Source organism: Prinia subflava, assembly GCF_021018805.1.
Source record: "Prinia subflava isolate CZ2003 ecotype Zambia chromosome W unlocalized genomic scaffold, Cam_Psub_1.2 scaffold_50_NEW, whole genome shotgun sequence".
NCBI classification, from domain to species: Eukaryota; Metazoa; Chordata; class Aves; order Passeriformes; family Cisticolidae; genus Prinia; species Prinia subflava.
This window is the reverse complement of record NW_026960617.1, coordinates 67,985-95,749: the sequence shown is the minus strand read 5'-3', so window position 1 is coordinate 95,749 and position 27,765 is coordinate 67,985. Positions and strand designations below refer to the sequence as shown.

Below are 27,765 nucleotides of genomic sequence, written 5' to 3'. Positions count from 1 at the left end.
ACATGTATCTATTTAAAAGCCTAAACATTTTAAAGATGTGTGAAAAAGTGGCATTATGGGGAATGAGTTTTCATTGTTGTTCAGATTTTTGAATCAAATATACTCAATTTATAAGTATCACATTTGTTAATTTATGTCTTTCTCACACCATCTTCCTAGTGATCATTTTAAGTGGTTAATTAAAATGGTAAAACAATTTTTCTGGTGAGGATATAGATGAAATAATGGAGTGACAGTTGGATTATATCTTAAGAGGCTTTAAAATATATATATGTGTGTATGCATGTATATGCATTTGCTATTGCAAAATGGTAATTGAGCTATGGCACTCATATAGAGACTTTTGAGAGTTAACCTATTAGGCCTATAAGGTTAGTTTTTATGTGATGGAACTGGTATTAGTTGTGTGTGGGGAGGGGTTTTTATTTTTGTCTTTTTTTTTTTTTTTTTTACTGGAATTGCATATGTCTTTCATTAGAGAATACATATTTGCATTTCTGCTAATGCTCCTTATCAAAATGTCTCCAAATCTGCAAGGTTGGCAGCAATTAACAAAGCAGTGTGTGCATTTGGGCTCTCTATAGTACATTAAGAAAATCTTGGGCCTTATGGGTCTTTTTAAAAATGTGAACTTTTACATTTCTTATGGATGCAATACTTTTCTTTCTGAATTACTAATTGTTCACAGCATGATGAGATCTAAAGTTGAGTAGTCATATCAAGTTGGTTTCCCTGAAAAGACTCCAGATATATATTTTATGATGACTATTAGACTTATTTTGAAGGTAAAACTCGTGCAATTTATAGACATTCAGATAAAGAATCAAAATTCATCTACTCCTTCATGAGGCTGATACTTCCCATAACTTCTGTCAATTGGAATATTTTGCTATGTATAGTGTCAAATCTTTATGTTCATGGCTTATAATAATTTATACTTCTATGTGCTAAGGGGTTGTAATTCTCCATTTGCAGTGATTTTGACAATTGTACATTAGACTTCATAGGGAAATATTTTAGAAGAATCCTTTTCTCTTTCCTTATCTCCAGAAATTATATAATAGTATTGCAATCTATTCTAAAAAGATATGTACCTGAGTGGTGACCTGAATTTTTCTATTTGTTTGGAGTTTTTTATAGGATCAGACTAACTAGGCATTGGAATCCGCAGAAAATAAAATAGCTGTGGGCAATTGAGTGCTAAAAGCTTTTTTCAGTTACTCAGGAAGCTTAACATAAATGATGGCATTGTGAAAAGTGTATACTATACAGTACAATCACTCAGGGTAGACTGTGTTGTTTATAAGCATGATTTGTAACATAAGAACAAATAACTACATGAAAATGTGTACATGATACCTAAGCTTCACTTTGTTGCTCAAATGGCAAGAAAATAAGAGCCATTGGTAGACATATTCAGCTTTAGTCATTACAAATATCTTTATTATTTTCATTCAGAAATGAACTTATATCTCTACAGATTTTTCTTTCCTGTTGAATTGAATACCTAGGCTGTTGGATATTTCCTTCTACCCTCTGATATCATTACCAGGATAATCCCCAATGATGGATGAATGCTTATTACTGACTATTGTGGTTTGGACTCATGAACTGTATGATTAGATTTAGGGGAAAATCTATTCTGTTTTGACATTTTTAAACAGATTTTTTTCATAGAAATCTGTCAGGTTATCAAGTTGATTTGAATGCTTGTGCATACTTTTCATTAATTTATCTCTTGATATGCTGATCTTGTGGACTTGTAATTTTACCTTTTTCCATTTGCTGTTGTTTGCAAGCCACATTAAGTGCTACATTTGTGACAAGATTCTCAATCAATGCTGTTCATACAGAAGTTTATGGTTAAAAGTTACAGGTTTTATTGCCGAAGAAGAAAAATGTTTTGTACCTGAAGAGGTTTAAGCCAGAAATTATTCTTCTACTATTATTATCAATATTGGATATGATTTGTTGTGGGCTTCACAGTTTCTTTTTGTTTGTTCTGGGTTTTTTTAGTTTTTAAAATAGTTAGGCAGTTAAGGTTCATCAAGCAACTTTCAGCCTTTTTATCCACAGAATTTAACATTGGTTGAAGGCCAGACTTTCAAATCACAATTTGCATGTCATAGGGTGCCAAATATAAGTTAATAAACCTATATTAATATTATGTCTACTGTAGATGTGTTTTGAATTCTTGAAATCATTAATTTGAGGGGGAAAAAACCCTTTTTTTCTGCTGTAGTATCAGCAATTGCAAGGACCTGCACATTTCAGTATAGTACTAAGGAAAAGAGTGTTTTATGGTTTTGAGTTTATGCTGTCTTGTAGGTGTTGAGAAAGTTAGTTTCTGATTCATTAACAAGTTAATTGATACTGATTTGATCTCTAACCCCTATATGGGGAAAAGTACATTGTCTGATGGTCATATACAAAATCATTGTTCAATTTACATAGGCTAGAACTAGTTAAGAGATCAGGGTATACATATTTCCTATAAAATAGCCTCTTGTAAAAATATTCTGTTTTTAACATTCATACAGTTTAGATATTTACAAATCTGATGCATAGTTCTCAGAATAATATTTCATATGTAATCCTTTTTGTGCATCTTAAAAGTGCTTCACAGGAAAATTAATTTTACCCTGTTCTGTAGATAGACTTTATGCACTAAGTGGAATTTTTATAAGATGTATGTTTGTTCTCAAGGTTTTTGACCTGATAGAAACTTAATTGAGTCTCAGAGAGTATGATTCTTTAGTGCTAGAGCTCAGGGATGTTTGGGAATAACCTCTGTAAATTCTTTGCTAAATGAATTGAGCATACTTGCTGCACTTTGTATCGATGCTTTAAACCTGAAAACAGTTATACCAAATATTTTTCAGAGGGATAAGTTATTTTTATTTCTTTGACGTTTCCCATATGTTTTTACTGTTGTCTGTTTCATATTTATGTTCATTTGACTTTTTTGCCTTTTATCCTTTGTTCACCTGTGAAGTCATTGTTTCAGTGTTTATTTTGTTGAGAGAGCTAATGATGCCTTTTATAGGTTAAATCTTTTTTCAGTCTACTATGTGTGATTTCAGCCCTTTGTTTTTCCTTGGGAACAGAGGGTCTTCACACAAGATCATAGAATAAAAATTAATCAAATCAGTCAGTCTGTTTTAAAACAAGTCTTAATTCTGCTGTTAATCTTTTTTGATTTTGGAGCTACAGTCTAATTTGGCTGTCTCTATAAAGTTTAGAAGTAATTGATTTAAAAACTGTTAGTTGTATTGATAATTGCAGAACATTAACTTCAGTGTATTTTATATGTGGACATTCAGATTTTCAGATGATAATCACCACTGTGCAATATTCTATTTTAAAACTATCTTTCTATTTCTGATAGGTTTCAGGAGAAGATGAAATTCAACAGCTGCAAAAGGCTTTGCTAGATTATCTGGATGAGAACACAGAAACTGATGCATCATTAGTGGTAAATTTTCGCTTTCTGATGTCAAATTTATTTAAAAATAATTTTAGTAACATGCACTGAATAAAATGATTTTTGGTTGTGCATATTAGAGATTCAGTTAAATTGTCATCCTAATGTTTAATGTAGATTGTGTTTTCTGAAATATGGTTGATACATTAAACTCGATCTCATATATCTGTTAATTTCACTCTTCTACATCTGTTGTTTTTGTTTTCTGTGTATCCTGCTGTATTTCTCCAGTTTTCTCGGAAGTTTTATATAGCTCAGTGGTTCCGTGATACAACTATGGAGACAGAGAAAGCAATTAAATCTCAGAAGGATGAGGATTCATCTGAAGGAACTCATCATGCAAAAGATGTTGAGACCACAGGGCAGATCATGCATAGAGCGGAAAGTCGCAAAACATTTCTTCGCAGCATCATTAAAACTACTCCATCTCAGTTCAGTACATTAAAGTACGTTTGAGCACCACTGCTTTATTAACCATGCATTTGACACTTTTTATCATTTTTGATAAACATGTCCTAATTAAAACATTGAATTTGTTGCAGAATGAATTCTGATACTGTGGACTATGAAGATGCATGTTTGATCGTTCGCTACTTGGCCTCTATGAGGCCATTTGCCCAGAGCTTTGATATTTATTTGACACAGGTAAACTGTGCTGGAAATCTTAGTAGAGTGAAATGCAGTTCATTTCTGATTCCAAATGCTTTTGTGGTAGTGTGTCATATCTGTTCATTGTCGAGCACGGGTACTTAACAGGCCATGATAACACTATGTGCTTTCTGTATTAATCACATAAGTGCTTATATTTCTTTTTCTGTAATACATTTTATATTTCATATTGTACATACATTATTTTATTTGTCCATGGATGTAGATGGCAAAATCAATATCTTAGATGTACACAGTAAAAAAAAGTTGCAAAATGTTGAAATCTCTTTTACAGTTTCTGCCAGATGCGTGCTCATCTGGTGATATTAACTCATTAAATTGATCTTAATTTGAAAATAGAAGCCAGCTTAGCTACTTGCTTGCAGTCCATGTTACTGTCACTTTGGAAGTTGTTGTTTAACCAGTGTGTTTTCTTTCCTTTTTCTGGGAGAAGAGCACTAACATGTTATCATGGCAACGTTTGGACTCCGGTACTGGTTTGGTTTAGCTTAGTTTAGGTTCTGTTACTTATAGTGATCTGCATAGAGCCATTCTTAAAATGATAGTGCCTAAATCCACCTCTTCCATTGAAAGAACTATGATGAAAGCCACAACTGAATGGCAGAAGTAGAGTTTAAAATGAAGGGACTTCTTACTTTATTTACTTCATTTGCATGTTATTTTGCTGCATTGTTGCCTGTTAAACAGTTTGCTACCTTCCGAAAGCAAATGAATCTTTGGTTTTTTTCTCTTATTAGATTCTGCGTGTACTTGGTGAAAATGCAATTGCTGTTCGAACAAAAGCCATGAAGTGTCTGTCTGAGGTTGTTGCTGTAGACCCCAGTATTCTAGCCAGGGTAAAAAAGTCTGAAATATCCATCATGTATATGCATTCTTCTGTCACACTTAAAAGAAATCTTTAATTCTTATTTTGGATTTGTGTTTAATTTGTTCATTTTTAGCTGGATATGCAACGAGGAGTTCATGGGCGGCTAATGGATAACTCCACTAGTGTAAGAGAAGCAGCTGTGGAGCTTCTTGGCCGATTTGTGCTCTGTCGTCCTCAGCTTGCTGAGCAGTATTATGATATGCTGATTGAAAGAATATTGGTACGGTGACTTATTTATGATAAGTGTCATTGGGAAATTTGTTTTCAAATGAGTTTAGATGTTTAACAATATGGAATGATGATTCCAAGAGTAAATTATATGTTATTATTTTAATGGGGTGTATCATGCTTTTAAGACCAACCTTCTAAAATGCACTGCTTGTCTTCAGTGAGACTTTGTTACATCATCGTGGTTTCACCCCAGCCAGCAGCCAAGCCCCATGCAGCCACTTCCTCACACCCCCACCATCAGGATTGGGGAGAGAATAGAAAGGGTAAAAGGCAGAAAACTCCTGGGTTGAGAGAAAGACAGTTTAACAAGGAAAGCAAAAGCATCACACAAGCAAAGCAAAACAAGGAATTCATTGAGCCCTTCCCAAGGGCAGACAGGTGTTCAGACACCTCCAGAGTTGGGCCTCATCCTGTGGAACGGTGACTTGGGAAGACAAACACCATCACTCTAAGTGTCCTTCCCTTCCTCCTTCTTCCCCCCACTTTACATACTGAGCATGTCATATGGTCTGGAATATTCCTTGGGTCAGCTGGGGTCACCTGTTCCAGTTGTGTCCCCTCCCAGCCTCCTATGCACCCCCAGCCCCCTCCCCATCATACAAGGAGCAGAAAAGGCCTTGGCTCTGTGCAAGCTCAGCAATAACAAAAACATCTCTGTATTATCAACTCTGTGTTCAGCACAAACCCCAACACAGCCCAATGCCAGCCACTAGGAAGAAAATTAATTCTACCCCAGCCAGAACCAACATATACATTAATAAGTAAATATACATAGAAAGTCGTACTGCAACAAAACCAGGATTATATTCCTTTTGGTTCCTTTACTGAGGCACAGATTAGATGAAATGAGGAATTTTGCCACATCTCTGAAGTCACAGCTGTGGGTTATTGAGGTCAGTTCAGTAGTGTGGGTGATGGAAAAAGTCTACAACACAGTAATTTAAAGTTGCCATTTGTAATCCAAAAGAAAAATAACTACTTTCGTTTTTTATGCTATGTTTTAGTGCTTTAAAAGGCTTTTTATTTGAGTTTCTGTATAAAAGTGGGTTTTGGCTGGATGTTCAGACAAAATACAGTGTTAATTTAACTGTAAGATAACACCAGCTTTTAGCATTCATGTTAGGTTTTTAGTCAAATACTACTCATTTGCTATAGTTACATGATAAAACATGTTTGTAAAGTGTTTTGGAGATGTCCATATGAGCATGCATAAAGACGCTCATCCTGGCATTTAGATTAAACATATATAGAATTAAGTCATATGAAATGAAGCTACTCATCCTTCTCCTTAGATGAAGCCTAGGAAAATGGAAAATATTTGCTGCACATATCATCCATAAGCTTTATTCAAAGGCTTTTGAAGTATTACAGTCCAGATTTACAAAGTGTCTTGTGTGTTTATGAACAGTAGCTAAAGCATCATCGCATCTAGCTTGTAAGATCTTGAATTAACAAGTGGCATTATACATTTACAACATCATGACTTCCTAATTGGGATGATATAAATGAAGTGTTTCAATGTTTTGAGGAGTCAGCCCAAACCTTTAGAATTGTTGCAAATAAAGTTATGCTGACCTTTCGTATAAATATACTCCAGAATATTTTAGCTGTGTTTTCTGAATCCATTTTTCAGGTCAGATTGTGTAATATTCAAATATAATTTATATAATACATTAGCTAATATGTCTGATTTATTTTCAAGAGCATAATGTTTTTCTCCTCACAGGATACTGGTATCAGTGTCAGAAAAAGAGTCATAAAGATACTTAGGGATATCTGCATTGAACAACCAACATTTCCCAAAATTACTGAGATGTGTGTAAAAATGATTCGGAGAGTCAATGATGAAGAAGGCATTAAGGTAGAATGAATCATATGCTTCAGGGTTTAAATTATCATAATTGGTTTCTATATTTTGACATAAAAATAATAAATATTTCATTGCTCCTTTGTAATTTTTATTATTTTTATTGATTTTTATTTTTTAAGAGCAAATAGTGTTCTACATTACTGTCTGACTTGATCTTCTTTTCTTTCTTCTATTTTCTTCAAGTTCTTGCTGACAATCAAAGGATTTTAAAAAGTTATTATCTAGAGTTTTGGGATTTTTTCTCTTTGCAAGTATTGTCTCTGATACTTTTCATTTCTAACAAGTAAAATTAGTATGTAAAATTACTTTCTGAAAACAAAATAAACCTTAAGTCTAAATTAAGTACTTGATGTTAGTATATGCCAGATTTATAAGTTCTGTGTATAAAAAATATAAAGTCTTAATCTTTGAAAATTTTGCATTAATTCTGAATGTTTAATGAATCAGTTATTCCCCCTAAAATGTTACTTATGTGATCATATTCTAATCTTTATGTGATATATATTGAGAAGGGCAAAATCCTAAGATTATGTGTTGAATCATAAACCTCACACTGATGTTTTTTGTTTGATTTGGTAAAAAGAATTTTAAAATTGTTGGGTAATTAAGAATACACCTGTAATAATTTTGTTTCACACTTTCAGTGGGATTTGAAATCTGCAACTTTAAAGCTGCAACATATAATTTTTACCACTTGAGATATGTTAATGCCAAGTGGCTTTCAGATAAGACTGTTAATCAAGAAGTAGATGAACAGCTGGAACTAAGGTGCTGCTAGGAAAGGAGGATGACCTTTCCCTTGCCTTTCCAACAACCTCATAAAGATGAGGCAGTATCTGCAATGTATTTTAAGTCTCCATGGATGAGGAATGCTTCCTACAAGCATATGCTTTATAAGTAATTTCAGAATAGTTCACTTTCTTTCCATTCCATCTTTTCCTCTATAGAAAAACATTGTAAGGGAACCAACTTCCTATGTTTAGGTAGAGAGGCTTGACTTCTCTCTCTCCCTTGGCTTGTCACAGCTGTTCTGAAAATGCACAAGTAATCTACAATTGCTGCTAATTCTGCTGTAGAAATTGTAGTGTTGTGTCCAGTTGTCAGCTTTTCAGGGGTACTATGCTTTCCTGAGGAATGCAAATTAGTGCAGGAAAATGGTAACTCCATTTCCTGTAGCATCATTTCCTAGTGATCATTTTAGTGAAGCTTGCTTAGAGACCACTATAACTGCTGTAATAGTAATCTGGGTCTATCTAATAACATTCTCTACAACAGTATCACGTAGGTTGAATAATTCCTTATGGAAGTGCACATACTGTCAAAAAATTGATTGTATGGATGTATTAGTAATAATACCTATGTGCCAAGGTAAAATTATTTATTTCTGCTAATTTTTTTTCCTTCAGAAATTAGTGAATGAGACATTCCAGAAGCTCTGGTTCACTCCAACTCTACATCATGACAAAGAAGCAATGACTAGGAAAATACTAAACATCACTGATGTGGTATGTTAAACAAATTTTCATTAAGTTGCATGTAAAATATCATTATGTTTTTAGTATCTTTGGAATATTGTCTGTAGTCTTTTAGAAATGCACAAGTAATTTAATTATCTGAATAATTTCTTTATATATCTCCTGACATTGAATGCGTGCTAGAATTATTAATCTGATGGAACAGACTATAGGAAACTTTAAATGCTCACTAATCTGCTTGCAGTGAAATCTGAGACCACATTATATTCAGGTTGTGAAAAATACTTGTTCAGTTAAAACACCACAAGTTTCTATTATATTTAACATTTTCCAGGAAATGCTAGTAGCAGCATATAATTAAGCCTAACTAAGAAGTTGTCTCTTAAAAGAAAAATTTCCTCAATTGATAACATTTATTCTGAAAGGTTATCAAGCTGTTTCAACATACGCAAGGTCATGTTCTCACCCAAGGTAAACTAGTATCTGCATAATGTTATCTACTTTTTAGGAGCAGCAAATTAAATTGTATGTCTCAAAAATCTGTTTCACATAAAATGCTTTTACATTTGTAGTGAAAATGTATTGTGTAAAGCCACTGTATTGAAAAGGTATTTTTATATCAATTATACCAAGATGTAAATATCAAAATACTCTCCTCATGACTTAAAAATTAGTTTAAACTGCTTTTTAATATTTTTACTAAATTGTAGTGTATTGTGCATTTTTCCAGAATGACCAGTCAGTTTATTTGACTTCAGTTTAATTCTCAGTTCTCCTGCCAATTCTTTATTGGAGCATCTGTGAGCTGTTCCTGAAACATGATACCAGTGAAGGCTTAGTTTGTTTATATAAAAATATGTACATGCATATATATACACACACGCGTTCATTTTTAATATGTCAGTCTTGTATTTGTGCTTTAATCTGTACAAAATTTTGTTCTATTAACCCAAAATTTGGTTGTCATTAGAGGTAGCAATCTCCAGTAAAATGTGTAGGCCTTGTGTTGTATGGGATACAAATTCTGAGATCACTTAAATGGTGAGAACTGTTTTTCAAATGCAGGAAAAAGTTTCTGGTCTCCAAAGAAATTTTACCAAATATTTAGGAAAAAATATCTGTGCGTGTTTACTGATCTTTTAAGATGGCATCTGTATTAAAGTATTTTTTCTTCAGATGCCTTTTTTAACCAATTTATTCTCAAAACTACTTTTAGGTTGCAGCTTGTAGAGATACAGGCTATGATTGGTTTGAACAGCTTCTTCAAAATGTAAGTAATGAATTTTGAATGTATGGCACAATCATTGTAAGAATTTTAAAATTTCTTTTCGTAGTAAAACATATTGAAGGGAGACTGCAAGACCAGTCCTTTACAGTAAAGAAATTCAATCCATACCCTTTAAACATCTGACCTTTCTTTAATTCTCCATTGGTGTAACTTTCTTTGTCTCCAACATTATTTTCTTTCTTTCCATGTACTTGTTATAAAAATACTTCCCTTTTCATTTTGGGGAGGGTTTTCGTTTGTGTTTTTTAATTTCATAGTCTTTTAAATAATGAGTGACATAACATGAAGTCCACAGCTATGATATATAATTCTGAAATGTGGCTTCTAGTGTAATGTAGATTTTTTTAAATGGTGGATAAGTGTATTTTCACATCCAGTGTATTTGTTACACAGTTTATAGAAGCAGTGAATCATCAGCCCATAGCTTACTTCCATATTATATTTTACTCTGATTTTTCTGAGAAATGAGCTTGATTTGTTTATATGTCTTAGCCTGTGTTATCTTTCTCCTCTACAACTCATATGCATTTGTTAATTTTCAAGTAAAATTAACAACAGTATGCATGGGAGAATTAGAGGTCTCCAAAAATTTTACTTTAGCCTCAAGTGCCATGAAAATAAGTAGCGAAGTAAATGAAAGTGCCTCTTAATGCCTGCACTGAATAAAAAGCTATAATACAGGCTCAATTAAATTACCTGATTGAAATGTTCATAGAACTATGTTTCACCTTAGTTTGAATTTTTTTTTGGTGCCAAAAAACATTACTTTTGTAGTTTTTCCTAACTGTTTTTAAAAACCATCTAGCTCCTGTTAGTTACTGCTGGCAATTATGACTACATTATTGTTTTCTGTATTATTTCATTAATGCAAAAATCATTTGAACTTTGTCTTTTTGTCACAGGTATTTTTTTTTCTTTTGCATTTTGGTTTGATTTTTTCTTGCTTCCCTTAATTTTTTCTTCACCATGTAACTTTTATGGAGAAGTTAAATACTTTTGTAATGCAAAATCCTTGTGTATCTGTAGTAATTGTTATTAAACCAGTACATATCCAATGTAAATAAATGCACCTTGAATACTAGATAATTTTCTGTTTCATCTGCTATAGCTGTTAAAGTCAGAAGAGGATGCCTCATATAAACCTGTGAAGAAAGCCTGTACTCAACTTGTTGACAATTTGGTTGAGCACATTCTTAAATATGAAGAATCCTTGTCAGGTAATAGTGTTTACAACCCGGTAGCTTCTTTGAATTTTATCATACTGTAACAGTGATGGTTCAAATTACTACTGTTAAAAGTTACTGTTACAGAATTCCTATTACAAACCTGATGGTAATGAGTTATTGCATTTATTTTGATTATGAACCTTTGAGCACTGTGTAATAATAAAACTTCCCTAATTTTCTCTAGCTAATCACAATAGAGCTAATTTTAAAACAACTTGTTCAAAGTTTTAGATCACTAAAAACAAAACAAATGTGTCAAGCTTTATTTGTATTAATACATTCTACAGTTGTAATAGGAATCACTGGCTAGGCCAGTGTTCTGTGTACAGTAATTAGGTTAAAAACTAGTGATATCTTTGAAGCATCTTTGCTTCTTATTTTACTTATGTTGTGATCACACACAAATGTTAGCACATTATGTTCTAATCTAATAAGAATATTCTGTATTGATCTTGAAAGATATGTTATGAAAGAAATATTCATATGATGTTTTGGCCATATGTTTTTGATTGCTCAAACATTACTTTGTGTATTTTCTAATTTTTTTGCAGATTCTGACAACAAAGGTGTGAATTCTGGTCGCTTGGTTGCTTGCATAACCACTTTGTTCTTATTCAGCAAAATCAGGCCCCAGCTAATGGTCAAACATGCCATGACCATGCAGCCATACCTGACCACTAAATGTAGTGTAAGTAGAGAAATTTAGAAAATCAATCTTTTCTTTTTCCCAGATAATTAAACATGGAAATTAATGGCTGTCTTGTATGCTTGATGAAATTGAAGGTAGGAAAAGAGAAATAAAAATTATGTTTCTATGATTCATGATCATATCTTCTGAAGATAATTGGTCCTTTTATGATCTCTGTAGCTTCCAAGATGCTGTTCCTCACCCTCTGCCATCACATTTTACACTCAAATGAAACTGAAACCTGTGCTGCTTCTTTCCCTTAAAGACTAAAACAGTTTTCCACCTGTTATGAAATAATTTCTTAAAATTGTTTTATTTTATAGTCACAGTCTTAAAAGGAGTTAAGATTTAACATATGAATCTTAAGACTAAAGGTATGGTTTCATAAGATAGAGTGACCTAACATATAGCATAAATATTACAAGGAAAATGTCCTGCTTTATCCTCTTCAGCAGTTCACCTCTCTCTACCCTAGCTCTGGTGTTTTTGTATTTCTCTGTAAGACAGTTTAGCTCACAGAAATGATAGAGAGCTACAGTGGTGAATCCCCTCAGTCTGGGAAAATGGCCCTCTCCTCTGAAACATTACATTGCTTTCTGCCATTTTGATTAGCACAGTTGGCTCAGTGAAGGTTGTGATGAACCCCTTGTCTGGCAGGAGCAGAGCAGGATCATGCAGCCATGGCTCAAGGAAGAGCTTGACTGAGTGGAGGGCAGCAATCCATTACATTAGGTCAGCTGCACAGGGAAGAGCAGTCCTGAGAATGCTTGTTATCAGCTTAGCTTCCAGGTATAGCCTAGAATTTTACAGTTTCAGCCCTAGAGCATTCTCTAGGCATACCTACAACAGACGTAGAGCTGCTTCTGATCAAACAGTATAGGAAAAGGTTGTCTGATTATTTACTTGCTGCCAATACCTGTTGCCAGGTGTGCATTCTCTACTATGCATGTCAGGAAGAGTTCCTAAATTTGTTTTAAGACTCAAAAAAATTTTCATGACCAAAAGTTTTCAGGTCTGTCACAGACTTGATGATAGGTGAACTCTGCTTCTACAGATTTCTTTTTACAAAAATTCTGTAGAAAACAAGAACTTGCTTTCAAAATAATATATAACTTAAAAGTATATGTAAACTATATATTCTTTTAAATCTATACCAAATAACTTACAAAATATACATAATTGTATCATACTATTATGCAATTGTATTATATGAATATGTATCATATATGTATTGCATAATACATATTAATAATACTTAGCTTTTAGGTAACACAACTAGGAATGTTAAATGCTATAAATGCTGTTGTTTCAGACCCAGAATGATTTCATGGTGATCTGTAATGTTGCAAAAATCTTAGAACTTGTAGTGCCACTAATGGAACACCCAAGTGAGACATTTCTTGCCACTATTGAGGAAGACCTCATGAAACTCATCATCAAATATGGCATGACAGTAAGCTTTTAATTACTACTTTTTTTTTTATTCCATTTCACATTGTGAAATACATAGTTTTGGTTTAAAGAAAGTCTGTCTTCATTATGAAGATACCTTTTGAGCCATGAAAAATCAATGTTCTTGGTTTACTTGTGTTTGTATGTGTTGTTGCTATATTTTAACAATTATAAATTTGGGCATGTTTTCAGAGCAGTCTAGGAGATGGACATTACATCTGTTACATCATTACTTTTAGTTCTACATACCTTTTTCCTGCATAACATCACAAAAGTCTCAGGTTTAAATTCTAAATATATAACTCATTTGTTCTTGCTTGCACCTAGGTTGTTCAGCATTGTGTGAGCTGTCTTGGGGCTGTTGTGAACAAGGTCACTCAGAACTATAAATTTGTGTGGGCCTGTTTTAATAGATACTATGGTAAGTAAAATCACAACATGTAATTGTCACTCTTCAGTTTTGCCTACAAATCTTATCTTAGGGATACATCATGATTAAATACTGTGATCATGATTAAATACTGTGATCAAAACTTTTATCTTACTCTAGGTGCACTTTCAAAATTAAAAAGCCAACACCAAGAAGACCCCAACAGTACAATACTTACTGCCAATAAACCAGCACTCCTTAGATCACTTTTCACTGTTGGAGCACTGTGTCGGCATTTTGATTTTGATCAGGAAGATTTTAAGGGCAACAGTAAGGTAAAATAACTTGTATTCACTTTCCATGTCTTATATATATTGAATGCTCCTCTTCAATTTGAGAGCACAGTATTCCTAGGCCCTCAAAGCTATGCATTTCTTCATAATGTATATGATATAGTTTTTTGGGTTGTAAATACATGATTTTGCAAAGACAATGCAATAAGATTTTGTTTCTCAATTTTGATCCATATGCTTTTTATAAGAGATTAAAAATATCTGTTTCATCTTCAAATAGCTATTATTTGTGTTTTAATTTCTTCAGGTTAACATTAAGGATAAAGTACTTGAACTGCTGATGTATTTTACAAAGCATTCAGATGAAGAAGTACAGACAAAAGCCATTATTGGACTTGGTAAGAAATATTAATAATTTTTATTATTCTGCTGTAGTAGAAACCCATGCATTTATTTGTGTAGTGGCAGGGAAGTTTGTTTAAAATCAAAGTTCACCACGTTTTATTTGAAACCTGGCTATAGAAATGTAGTCAAAGGGATACTTGGAAGTTGCATACTTCTGCAGCAGAGTGGATACTTTTGACAGTGAATGGATTTTGATGTATGACCAAGTCTTAAAAAGCATCAAGTTTCCAAAGTAAATGGAGATGGGGTTTTTTTCCCCACATGCAAATATGTTGTAACTCCAAATGTTGTTTTTCAGTCCTCAAGGTATGGGTAAAGAATAACTAGAAAAAATTATGGAAAAACTTTGAGAATTTTAAGTGTAGGGCCAGAAATTCCACAGGAGTTGAGGAAACACTGTCAGTTTATACCAACTGGGGGATGCTCTGTGAAATTTCACAAGGCATTGAGAGTATGCCATAGTCTAAATATTACAGTTTATTTGGGGTCTTTGGCAGTATTTCAGTTTTAAATAGATTCTTTGTTTGAAGGCATTAGTGTAGTATCTCAGTGATTTGCAGTAATACATGAACTGCCACTGAGTGGTGTGTATCATGTTCACCCTCTGCTCAAGGACCAAAACTGTATATGTAAGAGCATCTTGTTTGGACAGACAGGCCTTGGTTTCTGGAAGAGTTCAGTTCATGGTTATGGCTTAGTCTAAAGAAAGTTGACTCCTATGTGTGTGAGCTTGCATTGTATGGTTTAACTGTGTATAAGAATTTTCCTCCTTATGCTGCTGTTTAGGTAGCTTTTTAGATATCCTGGTACAGTTCAGGCTAGGGAAGACTGAGGATAAGGACTGAGACTGAATCTTGATTTGATATTCTGTGAGGAAACCATGGCAGACAGCTGAGTGGGATTAATGGCTTTCGATTTGCCTCTGTTGCAGGAACAGTGTTATGGCGTTAACAACTAGCTGGAGGTTTTTATAGGCATTGTACCAAGATGCACAACACTTACTGTAGTCCATTCTAATTGTTCTATACAAAATATTGCACGTGGGATAGGGGCTGCCTTCCTAACCATAGACATGATTGCTTTACTCATGGAGGCTGAGTGTTGCATTCATCAGAAATGTTCCTGAATTACAGACTGAACTGTGATCAGTTTGGGGAAGAGGAGAAAACAGGAGTGGCTATCAGTAGGCATTCTTCAGATTTTTTTATTCTTTTTTCTCTGCCTGTAAACATGTCAATCTTTATCTTAATTAAACCTCAGACAACTGTTTTCAGTGATATATTAGTCTCATCTAAGTACTGGTTCCACTTTGAAGGTAGCTGCTTGGGTGTACAGAGATGTAGTAGGCAGAGCAAAGTTCTATTTTACAGGCTGGTAATTGAGTCAAGTTGTCAAATCCATTCAACATTTATGTGCAGCAATAAGATGAAAATTACTAACAAGCTAATTCAACATTTATACACAGTGAAGGCATCAAATGAAGAGTGTGTACTTTCCTATTGGTAATTATTAGTGTGTCCTTACAGTAAGGACACTCAACAGTTTTAACCTTTGCTTTGGGATGTGTCACTGCTGTTGAGAGACTGAGTTTAACCATAAGGTTAATGGTTATGGTTATGCTTCTCTTCCAGATGTGTACTTGCAAGGCAGGTTGAGGATAAAAAATTTTGTTAGTATCTAACAAGTAATGCCTTACTCAGCCACGTTCAGTGCTTAAACTGAACAGAGTAAAAACAAAGGTATGAAGAGAAGTGTGAGAGCAGCCCCAAGATGTGAAGTCAGTCCTTAAAAGAACACAGCAGTTGCCTTTTTTCATCCCCTATGACAAATTCTTATGCCAAGTAAAATTTCTTCCCTGCTTACAGAGGATGGAAAAATAATTATTTCCCTAAGAGTACTGGTGGTTTTAGATTCTTTTAAATAAGTGAATGAATGAAAGAAAGAGTTATGGATTGTTACACATACATGCAAGTGCTTTCAATTTTCAAAATTAAACTTAAATGGGTTGGACTTTCTTAGAGGTGGTCAAGTTATAAACAATATACACCTGTATAGAGTGGACAGATATACTACCTACTTCAAAGAGGAGCATCATTCCTTTTTCTTTCACCTCTTTCCCCTCCATCTCCCCTGCCTTCTTTCCTCTTCCTGTTTTGAAATTGAAACGAGATCTTAAATGCACTGAGGTCTTGCCCTAGACTTAGCCTTTACCTACACTGTCATTTCTCTGTGCACAGAGCCACTTTTAAAAACCTGACTCAGTCTTCCCTTTGTTACATCCACTTTTATGCATTGCTTTCACATAATTTTATTTGCTTTCATTTTTCCCCCATTCTTCTTTTATGTTTATGTTTTTTGTGTGTTCATTCAGAATCTTAGTTTCCTATGGTCGTGAAAAATACACTAATGTTTGCTTTTCCCACAGTCTTAAAAAATTAATCAAGTAGTTAAATATAGTTTAAATTGGGAAGTTATGTTCCCATTACCATTTTTTATGATACTGTCTAAGAGTCTATTGGCAGCACTCCTAAATCTACATGTGATCTAAAATTATATGTGCTGTTACTTATTTATATCAAACTTTTTATGAAATAAAGGCTTCCCTGACTAAGAATAACCAGTTCTTTGTCAAGGGTAAGGCTGCAGCTAAAAGCGGTTTTATAGTCTGTATCTTCTAACAGATGTAGTCTTGGGAATGCTTCACATAATTTTCAAGACATGACCTTAATAAGTATATGAATAATAACAGTGAGAGATCTAAATTTTATTTTATTATGTTCACTATGATGCCTTGGGAAGGCTGACCTGGAACAGACTGAACAGAGCTAGAGAATAAAGGAGATATTTATTGAAAGGCCTTTAAGGGTACACTTTGGGCAGCACAAGAGCCTGACCAGGGCTACATCCAAGATAGTCTTAAAATGGTCACAAAAATGGATGACCGGTCACGAGGTCTTACACTTATAAGTTTTGGTTCATTTGCATATTGGGGTTTAATTGTCCAGTTACAGCTTCAGGTTGTGAGGTCTCATCCTTCTTGTTTCTCTCTTCAGTCCACCGTTGTTTATGCTGTTGGGCCGAAAGTTGTACTTGTTGTCCTTAGTCTTCAGCAGGAAAAGGATTTGTTTTGTCTACCTACTTTGTGAAGAGAGCTTACTGGCACTTAATATGAGGCTCAGAACTACACCTAAACTGCATAGAATCTGAAAAACATGAAAGCTAAAACTTAAGGGATCATTTCCCCCCTTTAGAGGCTTGACAAGGCCTTTTCCTTGTCAAGTCTCTATTCGAAATATCTACTAATAATAGGTATTCAATAACAAATAACTATCTAACAATAGTAAACAACTAACAATAATAAACATCTAACAATAGATAATCTAATAACAGTAAACATCTAACAACAGTAAATATCTAATAATAGATAAATATCTAGCAATAATAATAATAAACAGTAATAAACATCTAACAGTAGTAATGTCTTGTACAGTTAGGTATCATGCAAAGAAGAATAATGATTATTGTGAACAGTGTTTTAGGTACAGAGGAGAAATCATTTAAAGCATGTTTTCATCTGCATCAGTCTGTTTTTACAGTTGTTTCAGGAGCAGAAGCTTTCTTAACTCTGGAGTAGTGAATCCAGGGTCCTTTGCCAGTGATTTTGACTGTAGTGAGGGTGGTCAGCAGAACTATATTCTTTCTTTTAAGATTTTATTTTTTAAATACTCAGTATGTTTATCCATTTTTCCACATTTTCTCGGTCTCTATATGAATAACTCTTTATAGCTTCAGCACAAAGTTTTTCTCCAAATGTATTAGTAAAACAATGAGTAATTTTTTAGCAATGTTCCTCCCTTGCTCTTGGGAGACCTCCTAGTCATTGAGATGCAGACTTGTACACTGGACATGCTTCCAGACCTATATAACTCTTAGTTCAACTACCCTGGGTCGGGACTCCATCTTTATCTATCAGATAGATAATAGAACTCCTTATAAACTTAGAATGGTGTCCATATGAAAAAGCAATACTGTTTGTTAGTACAACACTTGGGAGGAGATAAATTTCATACTTCTGTTTTGGAGAAAGACTTAAGAAGCAGAAATACAATTTCTAGTTAATAACATGGAACATTTCCTCTTTTCTTCCACCCTTAGGATTTGCATTTATACAACATCCAAGTTTAATGTTCGAACAGGAAGTGAAGACCCTGTACAACAGCATTCTTTCAGACAAGAACTGTTCAGTAAACTTAAAAATCCAGGTGTTAAAAAACCTCCAGACCTACTTGCAGGAGGAGGATACACGTATGCAGCAGGCAGACAGAGACTGTAAGTGCTGAGTTCTGTGCTGAGGCAGGCAAAATCTAACTTTCTTGCATACAATTACTATATACATGAACTGAGTAATTTAAGATTGTTATCTAATTAGTAATTTTGTACACAAGATATCTTAAAATAATTTTTAAAAATTCATTATGTGCATAGGTATACTGACACGTGTAGCTTATTATTTACTTTCAGGATGTATAAATCCTGAAAGCAATCCAGAATACATAATTGCTGTAATGATGGTAGTAATACTTTTTATCTATCAAAATATTCTCTAAGGTTAATTAGCAGATACAAAATAAGAAATTGTAAAAAATAAAACCTTTATCAAGGAACGAGACTTTATTTGTGTGACTTTAATTTCTTAAGTGTATTTACTATCAGACTGTTCTATGTTTCATGTGATCATAAACCCATTCTAAGATGGCTGAAATGTCTTTGTATTATAAAGCTTAAATATAAGTATGCATCAAATAATAGCAAACTAAATGATTATACTGTGGTGAGTGTGCTAATGCTTTCATCCTTTTTACAGGGAAAAAAGTAGCAAAGCAGGAAGACCTGAAAGAAATGGGTGATATTTCCTCAGGGATGAGTAGTTCCATCATGCAGCTATATCTCAAACAGGTCCTTGAGGCTTTCTTTCATACGCAGTCTAGTGTACGCCACTTTGCTCTAAATGTCATTGCACTGACATTAAACCAGGGTCTCATCCATCCTGTTCAGGTATGGTAACCTTTTGTGATGTTTGGGGTTTTTTTGGTCTTCAGGTTTCAGAGCTTTTTACACTTACTAGATAAATTTTTAATTTTTCTCTTGCAGTTATGTTACAGTAATCTCTTATTGTAGCAAGGGGCCTTTACAGAAAGCATATTTTGAAATTTAAATTCAAAATGCTGTATTTTCTTGTCTTTGGGTCAAGATCTAAAAGCCCAGCCAGTGCCTAAAGTGCATGTGCAAATAAATGTACATTAGAGCATATTTCTGTTATGAATTTCAGGTGTATGCCAAGTTCTTTTCTTTAATTCTTTATCCTGAAAACTGTGACAGTTTGCCTCCACCTCAATTCCCATGTCCTCCAAACACTATGGAATTCCAGAGTCGATGTCAGAACTTCAGTTATCATCTCCACTCTTCTTTGCTTACATAATATTTTTGTAATTATTTGTTTATAACACAGCCATTGTGCGTGTTCAGTCATAACTGGTGGTGTGTGGTTTGGTTTTTTTTTAAATGGTATTTTTTGTAGTGTAAATTGACTTTAGAGTTTGAGAGAACTGGAAATACTACCTGAAACCTCACATAACTTCTATCATTTATAATGCCTCTGAGTCTCAATGGACATCAGTGACCCGTGGTGTACCTCAGGGGTCTGTATTGGGACCAGTGTTATTTAATATCTTCATTAATGACACAAAGGGATCGAGGGCACCTTCAGCAGGTTTGCAGATGACATGAAGCTGAGTGGTGCAGGTGACTCGCCTGAAGGACAGGGCCATTCAGAGGGACCTGGACAAGCGTGAGAAGTGGCTCGTTGGAATCTCATGAGGTTTAACAAGGCCAAGTGCTGGTGCTGCACCTTGGTCGGGCAATCCCTAGGATCAGTCCAGGCTGGGGGATGAACAGATTGAGAGCAGCCCTGGGGAGAGAGATGTAGGGGTGCTGGTTGGTGAGAGGCTGGACATCCCCCATCCGTGTGTGCTGGCACCCAGAAACCCCCTGTGGACTAGGCTGATCCCACAGTGTGGGGAGCAGAGGAGGAGGGAATTCTGTCCCTCTGCTCTGGTGAGACCCCCACCTGCAGTGCTGCCTCCAGCTCTGGGGTCCTTAGCAGAGAAAGGACATCAACCTGTGGAAGCAAGTCCAGAGGAGGCACCAAAATGATCAGAGGGATTGAGTACTTCTGCTATGAGGGAAGCCTGAGAGAATTGGGATTGTTCAGCCTGGAGAAGAGAAGCTTTGGGGTGACCTAATTGTGAATTTCCAGGACCTGAAGGGAGCCAACAAGAAAGATGGAGAGGGACTTTTTACAAGAGCATGTAGTGAAAGGATGAGGGGAAATGGCTTCAAACTGACAGGGAGTAGGATTAGATTAGATATTAGGAAGAAATTCTTCCCTATGAGGATGGTGAGGCCCTGGCACAGGTTGCCCAGAGAAGCTGTGGCTGCCCCATCCCTGGAAGTGCTCAAGGCCAGGTTGAATGGGGCTTGGAACAACCTGGTCTAGTGGAAGATGTCCCTGCCCATTGCAGGGGGTTGGAACTAGATGATCTTTAAGTTCCTTTCCAAACCAAACCATTCTATGATTCTATGATAACACTGGTCTTTTGTGTATTTTGTACTATTTGCTTGAAAAAAGTAGTCAGGTAGTAAGTTGCATAAAGCTTCCTATTCTAGTTTCTGCAGTAGTCAGAATATAACATAAACAACACTGTAATAAAAGAGCAAGAGTGAGAAAGAAGAGATAGAATGACTAAATAATAATTTCATTTGTTTTTTTTCAAGTGTGTGCCATACTTAATTGCTATGGGCACAGACCCAGAGCCCTCTATGCGAAACAAAGCCGACCAGCAATTGGTGGAAATAGACAAAAAATATGCTGGATTCATTCACGTAAGTAATTCTAACTTATCGTTTTACAAAATACTGTTATGTTCTCTAGTGACAACACTTGGATAGGCCTCAGCTGCAGAAAAATAATATAAAAAATAAATAATAATGATAACTCTAACCAGTTGTAAAGAAGATCCCAACTCTTTAACCTGTTTGGAGATTTCTGTTTGTAGAAATAGAAAGGATATAATAATTTAAAGCATCTCTTCCAGTCTAAAAATTCCTTTAATTTATAATCCACGGTAGTGTTTTCCTCACTGAATAGTATGTTAAGAGTATTTATTTGATAAGGGGTAAGGACAACTGTTTCATAATGTTTAGCAATGATTTTCCTGTATTAACAGAGAGCACTTTGTAAAAGTAGAGGTCAGTATATATGTATTAGAATGTTAAGACATCAATGCTTTATAAATTGTAATCTAAGCAGAAGGCACATAGGAAGGTTTTAAGAACTGAGGGATCTTGCTGAAAGGAAAATCTGAGGGCTAAATGAAGACTTGTGGAGTTGTGGCATAGTGACAATAGTTCTGCTAAAGATCTGAAACTGAGTTGCAGCACCCCTTCCTTATTTCAGAAGGCCCCAGTCTTAGTTCAGTGTGTGTACTACATTGTGGGACTTTATAAATCTAATTGTATTCCACTGAAATTTGAGCATTGCACTGTTCATGGCAACCAAAGAGATACCTAACTGAAGTCAGACCTCATCACAGTCTACAACTCCCTCATGAGGGGAAGAAGAGAGGCAGACACTGATCTCTTTCTGACCAGTGACTGGACTCAAGAGAACAGCTGGAGCTGTGTCAGGGGAGGTTTAGGTTGGATATCAGGAAAAGGTTCTTTACCCAGAGGCTGGTCGGGCACTGGAACAGGCTCCACTGGGAACTGGTCACACCACCAAACCTGACAGAGTTTAAGAAGCATTTGGACAACACTCTTGGCACATGGTGTGATTCTTGGGGATAGTGCTGTGCATGGCCAGGAATTGGACTCAATGATCCTTGTGAGTCCCTTCCAACTCAGCATATTCTGTGATTCTGTGAATAAAGTGGTGATTGGTGGCCGTCTTGCCCACAGCAACCACTGAGCAATTGAGTTTAAATTCTCTGTTGCCAGGAGGAAAAGTGCCAGCAAAACCTCAACTCTAGTCATTAGGAGAGAAAAATTCAGGCTGCTCAGGGAATTAGCATGTACAGTCTCCTGGGAAAATACTTTTGCAGGTGCTGGGTCCATCAGTGCTGGTCACTTTTTAAACATATCCTAAGGGCACAGGAGCAGGAAATTCACAGATGTCAGAAGTCAGGCAGGCAAGGCAGAAGGCCAGCTTGACTGAACAGGGATCTTCTCTTGGAAATAAGGCAAAAAAGGAAGGTGTGTGCCCAGTGGAAGCAAGGTCAGGTGGAATAGGAAGAATAGAGATGCTGCTGCCACTGGAGGGAGAAAATCTGTGTGGCCAAAGCTCGACTGGAGTTAGAGCCAGACAGTTGTGCTGATTCTGGCTGGGGTAGAGTTAATTTTCTTCCTAGTGGCTGGCATTGGGCTGTGTTGGGGTTTGTGCTGAACACAGAGTTGATAATACAGAGATGTTTTTGTTATTGCTGAGCTTGCACAGAGCCAAGGCCTTTTCTGCTCCTTGTATGCTGGGGAGGGGGCTGGGGGTGCATGGGAGGTTGGGAGGGAACACAGCTGGAACAGGTGACCCCAGCTGACCCAAGGAATATTCCAGACCATATGACATCATGCTCAGTATGTAAAGTGAGGGGAAGAAGCAGGAAGGGGAGGACACTTAGAGTGATGATGTTTGTCTTCCCAAGTCACCGTTCCACAGGATAGGGTCCTGCTCTGGAGGTGGCTGAACACCTGCCTGCCCTTGGGAAGGGCTCAATGAATTCCTTGTTTTGCTTTGCTTGTGTGTGATGCTTTTGCTTTCCTTGTTAAACTGTCTTTCTCTCAACCCAGGAGTTTTCTGCCTTTTACCCTTCTGATTGTCCTTCCCATTCCACCCGGGTGGGGGTAGAGAGAGAGGATGGTTTAGCAAGCAGCTACGTGGTACTTAGTTTCCAGCTGGACTTAAACCACGATTGTGGGGGACAATAAAAAGAGCCTTTTTAAATATGTCAGTAGTAAATGGCAGTGCAAAAATGACATTGGCCTATTTCAGGATTAGAATGGCCACCTCACAAACAGGGACATGGACAAGACAGAGATGTTTACTGCTTTCTTTGCCTCCTTTTTCAACACCAATGACAAACCAAAGGGATCCCAGTGCCCTGAGCTGGAGGACCATGACTGTGAGAATGATCAAATCCCAGTCAGCCCTGAAAATGTGTGGATTCTGGTGTTCCAGCTGGATCCCTATAAGTCTATGGGGCCTGATGGGATTCATCCCAGGCTACTCAGAGCTGCTGATGTGATCACAAAACCTCTCTCAATGATTTTTGAGTGGTCTTGGGAATCTGGAGAGGCACTAGCTGACTGGAAGCTGGGAAATGGTGTCCCGATTTTCAAGAAGGGCAAGAAGGAGGCCTCCAGTCTTGCCTGTCAGTCTCGCTTCAGTGCCTGGTAGAGTTATGGAGGAGATTATTCTGGGAGGTATTGAAAAACACCTGAAAGACAATGCAGTCATTGGTCACAGTGTCTTGGTTTGAAAGACGGGTATCTGCTAGGGAGGGGCAAGACCTCCCTAGAGATGGAGAATTCAAATCCCCTCCCTCCAAATTATTCTAATTTAGAAAATTAAAGGGGCTTTCAGGCAGAGGTATGGGGATAGGAATAACAGTTCTTTACTAGTATATATGCCAAAACAAACAAACAACTACAGCATTAATAATAAACAGAACCAGGAACCTCGACGGCTTTCTTTCACAAAGCCCAGGGCAGTTTGATCTCGGTGCCCCTGCGGGACTCCGAGAAACCAAGCTGGAAGGGTGGAAAGTCCTGGGCTGGTGGATGAGATCAGATGCACTGCGCTGGTAGCTGGAGAGGCAGGGATGTCCCGGCAGGGCTGGGCAGTGCAGGGCTACAGAGTGGCAGGAAAGCCTCAAAGCTCCGAAGAAGCAGCAGCGGTGGGGGCAGGGCCGGCCAAGCAGGGCAGGAGAAGGCGAGCTCAGGATTCCAGGGTACACGAGCAGATGATGGTAGATTTCCCAGGATGAGATGGAGTGATGACCATGAACTCTTCCTGCAGCAATCAGCCGCCTGACCGTCCTCCCCAATGCCGAGAGCAAGAGAGAGCAACTGCCCCCCCAGCTCTTTTACCTTTCCCAAAGCTCCCGTTATCTCGCCCCTCTGAGGGAAACTCCCAGAGACCCAAAAACAATAGGTTAGCCTGGTGATACAATCTCCTTTGGCCACTTCTTTGTTTCAAAGACTCAGCAATTTATCTCCTAGCAACTTATGGGGAAAAAATTCTATAAGAAAAGGAAAAAAAAAAACAACAAACAAATCTAACCCCCAACACACAGACAGCACAGCTTCATGAGGGGAAAGTCCTGCTTATCAAACCTGATTTCCTTTTATGACAAGGTAGCCCACTTGGTTAACCCACCTGGTTGATCAAGGGCAGCCAGTTGATATAATATTTTTGGATTTCAGTAAAAGTTTTGGTACTGTCTCTCCCAGGATCCTTCTGAATAAACTGTCCAGCCCCCAGCTGGATAAACACATCATGTGATGAGTGAGCAACTGGCTCATGGGTCAGGCACAAAGGGTTATAGTGAATGGAGTGACATCAGACTGGCGACCTGTCACTACTGACATTCTGTGGGACTCTGTCCTTGGCCCTGTGCTCTTCAACATCTTCATTAATGACCTGGACGCAGTACTGGAAGGGATATTGAGCAAGATCGCAGACAATACAAAACTGGGAGGAGCTATTCACTCCCTTGAAGGCATGGAGGTCCTGTAGAGAGACCTTGAGCAATTAAAGGACTGGGCAATCACCAACCATATGAAGTTTAACAAGGGCAAGTGCCAGATTCTTCTCCTGGGATGAGGCAACCATGGATGTACAGACAGATTGGGGAATGAGAGGCTGGAGAGCAGCTGTGGGAAGGGACCTGAGGGTCTTGGTCAGTGACGAGTTGAATATGAGTCAGCAGTGCCCTGGCAGCCAGGAGGGCCAACCGTTTCCTGGGATGCATCAGGCACAGCATCACCAGCAAGTCAAGGGAGGGGATTGTCCCCCTCTGCTCTAAACTGGGGTAACCTCATCTTAAGTCCTGGGGGCAGTTTTGGTCACCACAATATAAGGATATAAAGCTATTAGAGACTATCCAAAGGAGGGCACAAGGATGGTGAAGGGCCTTGAGGGGAAGCCATATGAGGAGCAGCTGAAGGCACTTGGTCTGTTCAGCTGGAGGAGACTGAGGGGAGACGACATTGCACTCTACAACTTCCTCATGAAGGAAAGAGGAGGGGCAAACACTGATCTCTTCTCTGTGGTGAGCAGTGACAGGACCCAAGGGAATAGCTGGAGTTTTGTCAGGAGAGGGTTAGGTTGGATAGTAGGAAAAGATTCTTCACCTGGAGGGTGGTCAGGCACTGAACAGGCTCCCCAGAGCAGTGGTCATGGCCCCAATGCTACCAGAGCTCAAGAACTGTTTAGACAAACTATCAGGCACAGTGTGGGATTGTTGGCATGTCCTGTGCAGGGCCAGGAGGTGGACTTGATGATCCTTGTGAGTCTCTTCCAATTCAGGATATTCTATGAATCTATGATTCTTGAAAATTGTTTAAATTTGGGTAGCTGGCTATAGTCGGTAAACACATCATCTATATGTTTCTAATAGAAGTTATTTTGAAAGCAGTTCTCAGTACATTTTGATCTCTACCACAAATTCTGTTTTAATTTGTATGCTTACTCAAAAGGCAGTAGTGCACCTCAGTGCGTGTTTAAAAGTTAAACTTCAGATGAGGAACCACTGAAAGGGAAAAAAGATTAAAAAATAGAAATTTCTGTTGACAGGCACGTGTTTAATTTCCACTTTCAGTGTTACTGCTTGAAAGCAATGATTTAAATGAAAATAAGTACTTTTCCATTTCAGATGAAAGCAGTGGCTGGTATGAAGATGTCTTACCAGGTACAACAGGCAATCAATACCTGCCCACAGGATCCTGTAAGAGGTTTTAGACATGATGAATCATCCAATGCATTGTGTTCACACCTATACTCCATGATTCGAGGGAACCGTCAACACAGACGAGCATTTCTAATTTCCTTACTCAACCTCTTTGATGATACTGCAGTAAGCACCACATTTCCTTCACTTATAAAGAAAATAAAATATATAATTACAAGCTTAAATTCTCCTTTTGCAATATATTTTTATGACATAATTATTGATAGCTTTATTTCCCTAAGGTACTTTGTTTTGCTTTATAATATAAAGTATTTACCTAATAGAATGCATTAGTCACTTTTGCATCATTCAGTACCTTTGTGTACTCAGTTTGGGTTGTTTAGGAATTGTAACCATTTCCATAAAATGCAATCCCACAAGGAATAATGTATCTTTAGGTATGACTAAATTTTGCGCATATATATATGTTGTTTAGAGTGCATTTGAGGGGAATGTAGAATAAAATTTGTGATTTTTTTTTTGTTTTAAACTGTTAGGAACACAGGATAAGTGTATAATAAGATATTTGTATGTATATTTATATGTACTTTTTTTTACTTCCAGAAAACAGAGGTGAATATGCTCTTGTACATAGCAGACAATCTAGCCTGTTTTCCTTATCAAACACAGGAAGAGCCACTGTTTATAATGCATCATATAGACATTACACTATCAGTTTCTGGTAGCAACCTACTACAGTCATTTAAAGAGGTATGTGCATTTATATTTTAGTATATTTATTATGGTGGCAGCATAAGCTTCTATATAATTTGGTCGATTTTTCAGTGAATATAGTACCATTATTATGATATGGACCAGTATTGTTAGTTTGTAACTGGTAGTTAAAAAACAAACAACCCTTTCTATTCTGACCTGTATCTGGTACACGCTAGTTAAAAACTTTCCTTCTATTGCTGCTTATGTTATTAAAAAAGAATTACCATTTTTGAGATATTAAATCTGTATAATTCCCTAATATTACTGAATTAATTTGAATTAATATTAATTGCATGCATAATTTTAATAACAGAATTCCATTTACTTTTTCTTTTGTTGTCAAGTAGCTGATGGCAGTTCCATGTGTGTCACCTAGGAGAATTTAAATATATTATTTATTGCAAGAATAGAGTGTGCAATATGTCTTCTCTTAAGGTAGCATATAAGAACCCAAATAATGGTATAGTATCTGTTTCTATGGCAATACACAACCCTGTAAGAAAAAGACCTTTGTTTCTTGTGCTGTGTCCAGTTTTGGGCTGCTTAGGACAGGAGAGACATGGAGCTCCTGGAATGAGTCCAGCAGAGGCTATGAGGAGGATGATTATGGGACTGGAGTACCTCTCTTATGAGGAAAAGCTGAGGGAGTTGGGGCTGTTCAGCCTCAAGA

At 36.6% G+C, this 27,765-nt stretch overlaps 1 protein-coding gene across 5 annotated transcripts in view; it reads left to right on the top strand.

Moving 5' to 3' along the window:
- Nucleotides 1–27,765, top strand: part of LOC134565270 (nipped-B-like protein) — a 176,912-nt gene that overhangs the window by 144,722 nt on the left and 4,425 nt on the right. For all 5 annotated transcript variants that reach the window (XM_063424781.1, XM_063424779.1, XM_063424783.1 and 2 more), the window contains 19 exons: nucleotides 3,389–3,475; nucleotides 3,716–3,930; nucleotides 4,027–4,129; nucleotides 4,891–4,989; nucleotides 5,095–5,241; nucleotides 6,979–7,113; nucleotides 8,529–8,627; nucleotides 9,814–9,867; nucleotides 10,994–11,102; nucleotides 11,663–11,799; nucleotides 13,112–13,252; nucleotides 13,579–13,672; nucleotides 13,802–13,956; nucleotides 14,222–14,312; nucleotides 18,475–18,648; nucleotides 19,184–19,374; nucleotides 21,154–21,261; nucleotides 26,304–26,504; nucleotides 26,943–27,089. In XM_063424781.1, the coding sequence (XP_063280851.1) occupies nucleotides 3,389–3,475; nucleotides 3,716–3,930; nucleotides 4,027–4,129; nucleotides 4,891–4,989; nucleotides 5,095–5,241; nucleotides 6,979–7,113; nucleotides 8,529–8,627; nucleotides 9,814–9,867; nucleotides 10,994–11,102; nucleotides 11,663–11,799; nucleotides 13,112–13,252; nucleotides 13,579–13,672; nucleotides 13,802–13,956; nucleotides 14,222–14,312; nucleotides 18,475–18,648; nucleotides 19,184–19,374; nucleotides 21,154–21,261; nucleotides 26,304–26,504; nucleotides 26,943–27,089 (2,487 nt within the window). The remainder of the gene's footprint in view (nucleotides 1–3,388; nucleotides 3,476–3,715; nucleotides 3,931–4,026; nucleotides 4,130–4,890; nucleotides 4,990–5,094; nucleotides 5,242–6,978; nucleotides 7,114–8,528; nucleotides 8,628–9,813; nucleotides 9,868–10,993; nucleotides 11,103–11,662; nucleotides 11,800–13,111; nucleotides 13,253–13,578; nucleotides 13,673–13,801; nucleotides 13,957–14,221; nucleotides 14,313–18,474; nucleotides 18,649–19,183; nucleotides 19,375–21,153; nucleotides 21,262–26,303; nucleotides 26,505–26,942; nucleotides 27,090–27,765) is intronic.